We start from the raw sequence: 10,000 nt of genomic DNA, 5'->3' as shown, positions 1-10,000 counted from the left end.
TATATATATATATATATATATATATATACATAAATATATATACATATATATATATATATATATATATAATATGTGTGTGTGTGTATATATACATACACATATCCATATTATATGTATATATATTGCATATTTATATATATATATTTGTATATATATCTTTTTATAATATATATCCTAATCTATACCTCCCTTGTTTTCAACTTCTCTCTCTGCCCTCCTGCCGCCCCCTCCCTTCATCGCTTGGGGGCCGAGGATGTGTGTGTGTGTGTTTTACCGCTCGAGTGGGCTTTGAATTTGAAAGTCGGGGTTTGACAGAGCTGTTTGGTGGTTTGGAGGTCACGGTTCGCCCGCATGAACCCAAACACTTAGACCGGAGGGTTGCCGATGATCAGCCGAGCCCCGCGCGTTTGGGACGAATTGTGGTAAGAGCGTGGCATACTTCTGCGTCGGTATGGGCGGGTTGGTGGGCGGGCGTGGAGAAGGTGGCGCCTCTCTTCGTGCGGGCTGGTAGGCGGGCGTCGTCGTCGGCGTGACAGGTCGGCCTGCCTGTCCCCCCCCCCCTCTTTCTCTTTCTCTCTTTCTCTTTCTCTTTCTCTTTCTCTTTCTCTCTCTCTTCTTCTCTCTCTCTCTCTCTCTCTCTCTCTCTCTCTCTCTCTCTCTCTCTCTCTCTCTCTCTCTCTCTCTCTCTCTCTCTCTCTCTCTCTCTCTCTCTCTCTTTTCTTTCTTTCTTTCTTTCTTTCTTTCTTTCTTTCTCCCTCTCTCTCTCCCTCTCTCTCTCCCTCTCCCCCTCCCTCTCCCTCCCCCTCTCCCTCTCCCTCTCCCTCTCCCTCTCCCTCTCCCTCTCCCTCTCCCTCTCCCTCTCCCTCTCCCTCTCCCTCTCCCTCTCCCTCTCCCTCTCCCTCTCCAGTTATCATGCTATTGCCGGCGGGAATGACGTGGCAGGACAGGGCGGCGTCGGGATGCCTCTGTCACGGTCGGGGCGCCGTTGCTTGGCCTCCAGTGCCCGGGGGACCAGCATCTTGTTGACGCGGCCTCGCACTCCTCCTCTGTGTTGGTCTGCTTGTCGGTCTTCGTATCGATGGGTCTGTCCCGCTCATGCCGCTTCTCTTCTCTGCCCTTCTCTTCTTTTCTCTCCACTTCTCTCCACTCCTTTTTTTCTTTCTCTCTTTCAGTCTCTCTTATACTTCACCGTTAGTGATTCATTGACTTAGATGACTTGGTGATGTCCAGTTACAAGGGTGTCCGATGCAGCGATGACTTGACTTGATTTGACTTGCCTTGACTTGACTTGACTTGCCTTGACTTGACTTGACTTGACAGCCGTGACGAAAGTTATGGAATTATGTTGTGAATTGGTAAATTGCTTTTATATACCGTGGTAGCCAACTTGTGTATGTTAGCATTCATGCCTGCTTGTTAATTGTGAATATTTTACTGATAAAGAAAGTATACTGATATCTGTTTCTTTATTTTTTTTTATCTTACTCTTATGATGAATATATACATATATATCATATATATATATATATATATATATATATATATATATTATATATATTATATATATTATATATATATTATATAATATGTATATATATTTATATATATGTATATATATATGTATATATATTTATATATATGTATATATATGTATATATATTTATATATATGTATATATATGTATATATATTTATATATATGTATATATATGTATTTATATATTTATATATGTGTATATGTTTATATATATGTATATATATGTATATATATGTGTGTATATATGTATATATATATGTGCATATGTATATGTGTGTGTCTATATATGTATATATATATGTGTGTGTCTATATATGTATATATATATATGTGTATATATATGTATATATGTATGTATATGTATGTATATATATGTGTATATATATGTATATATGTGTATATATATGTATATATATTTATATATATGTATATATATGTATATATATGTGTGTGTATATATGTATATGTATATATATATATATATATATGTATGTATGTATGTATGTATGTATATGTATATGTATTTTTTATTTTATTGCTGTATAACATGTATCTAAATGCAGTAGATTTGCAAACGCGGCTTATACGGCATCGCGTGTTTGTAAATAACTTGCTCATGTAATCAATAGCTTTAAATTCACCCTGAATATGTTTTTATGTAATGATATAATTTTGTTACATTCAACTGAGCCGTTCAGTGGCCAATGCAATAGGAGTAAATGTATTTTGTTGATTTTTAAGTTTATTGAAGTCACAAACGTGCTTTTTTAATTTTCTTTCTTCGGTTATTATTTGTTTTGAAAATGATGCCTCACGAACATGCACTTAATCCGTGTTGTCCTTACATCTATTTTCCAGGTGAGTGAGAGCAAGGCTTCCAGCAAGTCCGCCGAGAAGGGACACCGAGCTAGGGTGAGCAGTTTTGGTCCCTAATCACTAACATCATAGTGACACGTTTAACCATCTTTTTTTTTTTTCGCCCTGCCTGGAGTGGGTGGGGTGTGGGGTGGGGATTAGGGAGAGAGGCTTGTGTTGCCTGTGCGTGCGTGTGTGTGTGTGTGCATGAGCGTGGTGAGGACTGGCACCACCCATGCATGCGCGCGCCCACTCACCCACTCGTCCTCTCTTCTCACCCTCCTCCTCCCCCCCCCCCCCTCTCAAGGGTTGGGCACACTTTCGTAGCACCTGTTGATGTGCATCTGGAGATTTGTGAGCTTTGGAATGTTGCGTGGTGTGGTGTGCCCCATGTGCTTATGGTGTGGCGTGGTGTGGTTTTATAGAGTGTGGCTAATTAGTAAATATATGCCCCCCTTTTTTTGGTTGTTGCTTAGCCACCGTTTCAACATAGATCGTGTTGGCATTCACTTCCCAGTGGCACTTGCTACACTAGTATCGGACTAGCATCGGAAGAGTCATTGCATCCTGCACCTGCAACCCGAAATAGGCGAAGATGCTATTAGTGCAGTGAAACCATCCGTCACGGCCCTAGTGAATCCGTTCCTCTAAGATTCACTGTACCTTCTAAGCCTCATTATCCCCCCCACACAGCAAAACGATAAGAGCCGTTGCACTGTACAGGCCCCGCCCAGCAAACAAGTGCCTCTATAACGTACCAGACCCCCCCTCCCCCCCCTCAACTCCTTCCCCCGGTCACGAGCACCCACCACGACCCCACCGGAGGCACTGTGAGCACCCACCGCACCTGAACCGTCGTCTGTTTATTATTATTATTATTATTATTATTATTATTATTATTATTATTATTATTATTATTATTATTATTATTATTATTATTATTGTCATTGTTATTATTCCTGGCTCACACATCTCTACCCTTAATACCTCACACTTATATCTTCTAGATATCAACGCAACAACCTCCTCCTGTGGATCTGTCTGATGTCAAGGTATTTACGATGAGATTGTCTGGAGAATTATGTATATGATTACGTAGACACTGGGTGTTTGGGGGGTTGGGGAGGGGAGGGGAGGGGAGGGGAGGGGAGGGGAGGGGAGGGGAGGGGAGGGGAGGGGAGGGGAGGGGAGGGGAGGGGAGGGGAGGGGAGGAGAGGGAGAGGAGAGGGAAAGGTCTGTTACAGAATGGGCTCCCCCTCCTCCCTCCCTTTTTTTGCGAAGTATGTTGAACGCCGGTGGGATCGTTGTGTAAAGTCTGGGTTGTCATCGCTTCAGTTTTGATTAAAACCTGAACTGAGTGTGTTGTATTGTTTTTTCTTCTCCTGATTTTTTTTTTTTTTTTTTTTTTTTTTTTATTACGGCGAACTAAGCGATTAGATAAAAGGTTCGAGGCAACCGGGGGACTGCGTGCGTTCGCGGAGCAGCGGCGCCGCCACCACCGCCACAAACATACACGCGCGAGGTCGTAAAGGCTCCCTGGTACACCCTCCTCCGTTTCCCCTCCCTGTTGCACCTCCTAAGTCTCTACCCGCTCGTTTCCCCTCCCTAGTGCCCTTCCTCCCCTCCGTTTCCCCTCCCTGACCTGGTGCTTCTCCTCCGTTTCCCCTCCCTAGTGCCCCTCCGCCATTTCTTCTCGCTTGTGCCTCCTCCCCTCTCCCTCCCCTTCCCCCCCCCAGCCCCACCCCACCCGACGGCCTCAAACCCGTTGGCATTAGATACTCGAGAAACCTGTTAAGTGTAGGCATAACCTATTCTTTCCTCTGTAGGCGGGTTGGGGGTGAGCTAAGGTAGGACTGAGATGGGGTAGAGTAGGGGGGGGTTGAGGGAGGTAAGGGGTGCGGGAATGTGGGGGGGGGGGTAGGGTGGACGTGGAAGGGCGGGAGAAAGTTGCGTCATCTTTTTCTTTCTTTCTCTCAGCATGCGTATTGTGGGCGTGTGAGTTCGCGTTGTGTTTGTGTTTGTTTAGGGTTGGTTTATTTTTATTGTTCGTGTGTGTATGTATCTATGTCGTTTTGTTTGCGTGAATATATGTATTTGCATGTTTTTATAGCGCGCGCGAACACACAGCTGAGCAGTGGGCGTAAGGGTGTGGCGTGCGCGGACGCCGTGCAGGTGTGACTAGCGGGCGGCGGCGGGCGGCGGCAAGGGCGAGTCTGCGTGCCACCGCTGCTCGTACGCACGGCGGGCACGGAGGCATGCGGGGGTACTTTCTCCTCGGCAAAAACGGCGGGGGCCGTCGGGCGGCTCTCTCCCCTTTCTCTCTCGGTCGCTCTTGCCGGGCGTCGCTCACTCTTGCTTTCTGGCGCTCCCTCTCGGCCTTCCGTGTTTCACTTTCTCCATTGGTTTTATCAGCTCTGAATCAGTGCCCCCTCGCTTTCGCTCTGATTCTTCCCTGAAACCTGTTTCTTCTCTCTCTCTCTCTCTCTCTCTCTCTCTCTCTCTCTCTCTCTCTCTCTCTCTCTCTCTCTCCTCTCTCTCTCTCTCTCTCTCTCTCTCTCTCTCTTTCTCTCTCTCTCTCTCTCTTTCTCTCTTTCTCTCTCTCTCTCTCTCTCTCTCTCTCTCTCTCTCTCTCTCTCTCTCTCTCTCTCTCTCTCTCTCTCTCTCTCTCTCTCGCTGTTTCCGTCCGTCTTCCTCCCCTCTTCCTTTTCCTTCTCTTCCTCCATCTCCTCCTCCCCTTTCTCTTCTCTGTCATGTTTACCCCCCCACCTTCCTCCTTCTTCTTCTTCTTCTTCTTCTTCTTCTTCTTCTTCTTCTTCTTCTTCTCCTCCTCCTCCTCCTCCTCCTCCTCCTCCTCCTCCTCCTCCTTCTTCTTCTTTTTCTTCTTCTTCTTCTTCTTCTTTTTCTTCTTCTTCCTTTTCTTCTTTTTTTCTTCTTCTTCTTCTTCTTCTTCTTCTTCTTCTTCTTCTTCTTCTTCTTCTTCTTCTTCTTCTTCTTCTTCTTCTTCTTCTTCTTCTTCTTCTTCTTCTTCTTCTTCTTCTTCTTCCTTCTTCCTTCTTCCTTCTTCCTTCTTCCTTCTTCCTTCTTCTTCTTCCTTCTTCTTCTTCTTCCTTCTTCCTTCTTCCTCTTCCTCTTCCTTCCTACTTCTATCTTCTTCTTTATCATCATTATCATCCCACCTGCCTACCTACCTACCTATTTGTCTATCTGTCTGTGTATATCTCGGATTTCTTTACACGCGGCCCCGGCCCTCCCTCCCCTCCATCGTGTCCCGTGGCAGGCCGCCTCGCCGAAGGTCGGTCGTATTTGCATGCAGGTCACGGCTACGTTAGGGAGTGGAGGGGGGAGGCGAGTGGGGTTAGGAGGATTGACTTTGGGACTCCGCGGGCAGGGTGTGTGAATTGGGGTATTTCGCCGTCTGCTGGGCTGGCGATAGTACGGGGCGAAGGTGGTGCGGATGGAGGGGGGTTGATGCTACGGATCCTTCGTCTTCCGTCGCTCTTCTTCCTCCACTTTCTCTCTCTCTCTCTCTCTCTCTCTCTCTCTCTCTCTCTCTCTCTCTCTCTCTCTCTCTCTCTCTCTCTCTCTCTCTCTCTCTCTCTCTCTCTCTCTCTCTCTCTCTCTCTCTCTCTCTCTCTCTCTCTCTCTCTCTCTCTCTCGTCTTCCTTCTTCTCCATTCACTTGACCTCCGCCCCCCCTCCCTATCGCTCGGCCTACCTTGCGGCTTGCCACTGCGCACAAGCTCGTATCGCTTTGCCCTACATCGCTCGGCGAAGCTATCTCTGATTAGAAAATAATGTCAGTAATAAAGTAATTCTCCTTGAGACGGCGGTGATAAAGTTTCGGAGGGATTTTGCGTTATGATTTATGACGCCTTCATAGCGAGGGTCTAGCTAGGTACGACCGTCGTGGAACCCGTGTACTCGACCCGACCCGACCGTACGAGATTAAAGATAGGTTTAGGGAAGTGGGGGTGGGGGTGATAAGGATTTCTCGGGATTGGGGAGCCGTAATGCGACTTCTACCGCTCTTTGGGACTCGGTTTTCGGCGGCTCCCGCATTGCGCAAATTAGTTCCTCCACTAAAGATGAAAGCAAAGGCACTTCATCTGTAAATATGAGGTTATATATGTGTGTGTGTTTGTGTATATGTACGTACGTACATATACATTCATTGATGTATTCATACATACAAACATTCACATTCAGAAATACATTCATGTATGTATGCATGCATACTTACATTCACGCACACAAACAGACACACAAACAAACACATAAAAGACGAGGAAGAGTGAGAAAGAAGTGTCGGCTGTATCGTGACAAGACTGCGTGCGTGCGCTGTGCAAGGGAGAAAGTCTCTCCTGCGGGGATCCTTCACCTCGTCCTCACCCTCCTGTCGGGCGCTACCTGCTCGCCCTGTCGCTCCTGGAAGGTAGTCGTAACGGCAGGTGCTCTCTCTCTCTCTCTCTCTCTCTCTCTCTCTCTCTCTCTCTCTCTCTCTCTCTCTCTCTCTCTCTCTCTCTCTCTATATATATATATATATATATATATATATATATATCGTTCGCTCTGTCTGTCTCTAGCTTGTCTCTCTATATCCGTATCTCTATCTGTTTCTGTCTCTTTCCCTCCTTCCCTTCTTCTCCTCTCCGCTCTGTCTATCTCCTTCCCCTCCATCTTTGTCTCCATCTCACAGCTAGGTAAGAAGGTGGAAGGAAGGAGGGAGAGAGGGAATGAGGGAGAAGAGGAGGGAGGGAGGGAGAGAATGAATAAGGGAGAGAGGGAATGAGGGACAAGAGGAGGGAGGGAGAGGGGGAATGAGTGAGAGGGGGAAAGAGTTAGGGAGGAAGGACGGGAATGAGGCACGTAGAGAGGACAGAGGGATAGTAGGTCTAGGTCAGGCTTCTCTCGTCTTGCGGCGGCGTCTCCCTCGCTGATTTCCGTCTCTGTCGAGATTTTTTTTTATGCTTGCTATTGATTAAGATTCGGATCGACGTCTTTTCCCTCCCCACTTTATCTCTTTTTTGTTTTTGTTTTTGTCGTTTTGCTTGTGCTTTCGACATTATCCTCTCGGGGCCCCCGTTTTGTTCTCTTAGAGGGAGGGGTGTGGGGGTGGGGGGAGTTGCAGTATTCGGTGCGTTGGATCGGGTGTCATTGAGATGAAAGTTGCTCAGTGGTGATGAAAATTACTCGACCAAAAGGCAGTTGAATGTGTGCGTGCGTGCGTGCGTGTGTATGTATGTGTGTGTGTGCGTGTGCGTGTGCGGGCGAGCGCACACATTGCTGGCGGGATGTAGCAAGAGAGGATGGGATGGGGTTGCTGACGTCACGAAAGGGCGAGGGGAGGTGGAGGGAGGGGGGTGGGGGGATGATCATGCCGAGCGTGAGTCATCCCGCCCCAATAACTCCCCACCTTCACCCTCTGGTCGTCACACTTCCTCCACCTGAGAGAACGGCTGTGGGCGCACACCCTCCCCCCGTCCGGGTGGATTGAGCGTTTCTGGGTCTGCCGGGTGTGAGCTGACGGGCCCATGCTTTAGCTCTTGTCATACACACTTCTGACCCCGCATGCGGCTCGGAAGGTCCAGCAAGGGATCGTTGATTCGGAAGTGGATCAGATAGTTGCGGGCACGTTTATTTTGCGATGGATTGTTTGCTCCGTGCGGGCGAACTCCCGTGTGCCCCGTGTCCGGGGAAGGGGCAGCCGTTACAGCTGGACAAAGAATCGTATAGATTGGCGGTCCGTTGTTTCCGGCGCGGTGGGACAGGCGGTAATGGTGCGTGCGAGCACAAACACTGCCTAATGGGATTCGGAGCTCGGCCTTTTGTTTTTGGCGTTGCATTTACCCGGCAGCAGCAACAGCAGCGGAATCTGTGCGGCGGCCGTGATGTCCTTGCGGCGTTCTGGCTTCCTCCTGGCCCGCGGGATGGGCGAGGCGGGCGACACGTGGGCCCATGACGTGGCCGATCTCGGTGACTCGCGCGGAACGACGTCGGCGAGGCGTCGTCGGGGGCCTTGGGGGGGATGCGACGGCTGCTGCGGCTCACGGCGGAGGCCCAGAGGAATGCGCTGCCGTCGCGGACATGTGAGCAAGTCGAGGGCCAAGGTTAATTTAAGGAGTGAGACGCCCGGAAGAGATGTGCGCCCTTCCTCCCCTGGGTGTTTACACGGACTCGCTTCCGACTTTGGTTCCTCGATTCGGGCGAACTCTCCATAACATATTTTTGTCTTTTCTTTAATTCTATCCCTGTGTGCGGTCCCCGTCAGAGAAGTGGCACACTTGGCGCTGGTTCTCTCCTCATGCCAAGTCGGGTCGACCTTTGACCTCGCCTCTCCCCTCTCACCCGCTCTTGAGACCAGTACTTTTCGGTCGTCTGCCCACGTCCGTTTGCTCTACGAAATGCATTGTCCTTTTCCGAGCCGGTAATGACACTGACCCCATTATCAACCGATGCGGGGAAAACGGTTTCGCTGACAAGAGCGATGATTAACATGTAACAGAAAAGTGTGTTGAGGTGGGGGTGGGTAGGCTTTCGTGGTTGGATCTATCAACCCCCCCCCCCTATCTCCCCCCTTCACCCCCCACATCACGCATTTGGTAGTGTGTTGACTTCCCCGATAATGATCGAGGTCAATATTTACCCTGGACCTTCCCTGTCGCCCTCATTTCCGTTCCTCTCCCCCTTTTCCTCAAGCAGCTTTTTCCAGAAGGAAGGAAGGAAGAAACTGGCAAATGAGGACGAGTTGTGAGTGTACGTGCGTGCGTGCGTGCGTGTCTCTTCAGGACGCTGATCCACCTTATTTATTAGTTTCTCTCGCTCTCTCTCTCTCTCTCTCTCTCTCTCTCTCTCTCTCTCTCTCTCTCTCTCTCTCTCTCTCTCTCTCTCTCTCTCTCTCTCTCTCTCTCCCTCTCCCCCCCTCTCTCTCCCTCCCACCTCTCCCTCTCTCTCTCCCACCTCTCCCTCTCTCACTCTCTCCCTCCTCTCCCTCCCTCCCTCCCTCCCTCCCTCCCTCCCTCCCTCCCTCCCTCCCTCCCTCCCTCCCTCCCTCCCTTTCTCCTTCGTGTAAGAGGGGCTCTTTCAGAATTCTCTAATCGGTTATTTATAGTGATTTGACAGCGGAGAGGTGTTGTTGATTGTCTTTATGAACGAGGCCTGTTCACAGCTGTTCAATACCGGAGAGACGCGCATAATCAGCCGGTTATCAGGGGCTTGGAGCTCAGCGTTTAGGGTGTTAGGGCCTGAGGGGGTCAGGGAAGGCAGGGTCTGGAGGTGACGAGGGGTGAGTCGGTTTAAGAAGGTGCTCTCTGTCTCCCCTTCCCTTCATTTTCTTATTCCGCTCCTCCCCTTCTCCTCCTCCTCCTCCTCCTCCTCCTCCTCCTCCTCCTCCTCCTCCTCCTCCTCCTCCTCCTCCTCCTCCTCCTCCTCCTCCTCCTCCTCCTCCTCCTCCTCCTCCTCCTCCTCCTCCTCCTCCTCCTCCTCCTCCTCCTCCTTTTCCCCTCTCTTCTCCTGCCCTCCTCCTCCTCCTCCTCCTCCTCCTCCTCCTCCTCCTCCTCCTCCTCCTCCTCCTCCTCCTCCTCCTCCTCCTCCTTTTCCCCTCTCCTCTCCTG

General features: G+C 49.3%; 1 protein-coding gene across 19 annotated transcripts in view; it reads left to right on the top strand.

The window, feature by feature from the left end:
* Nucleotides 1-10,000, top strand: part of LOC125041665 (MAP/microtubule affinity-regulating kinase 3-like) — a 134,363-nt gene that overhangs the window by 68,881 nt on the left and 55,482 nt on the right. For 17 of the 19 annotated variants that reach the window (XR_007116313.1, XR_007116312.1, XR_007116311.1 and 14 more), the window contains one exon: nucleotides 2,395-2,448. The exons of the other annotated variants lie outside the window; for them this stretch is intronic. Coding sequence is in view for 13 of the 17 variants with exons in the window: in XM_047636829.1 (XP_047492785.1) it covers nucleotides 2,395-2,448 (54 nt within the window). In the remaining 4 variants the exon portion in view is untranslated. The remainder of the gene's footprint in view (nucleotides 1-2,394; nucleotides 2,449-10,000) is intronic. 19 annotated transcript variants of the gene reach the window in all.

The sequence above is a fragment of the Penaeus chinensis genome, chromosome 31, assembly GCF_019202785.1.
Source record: "Penaeus chinensis breed Huanghai No. 1 chromosome 31, ASM1920278v2, whole genome shotgun sequence".
Lineage (NCBI taxonomy): Eukaryota > Metazoa > Arthropoda > Malacostraca > Decapoda > Penaeidae > Penaeus > Penaeus chinensis.
Note: the sequence above shows the minus strand (reverse complement) of the source record. Positions and strands in the feature narration are given on the sequence as shown.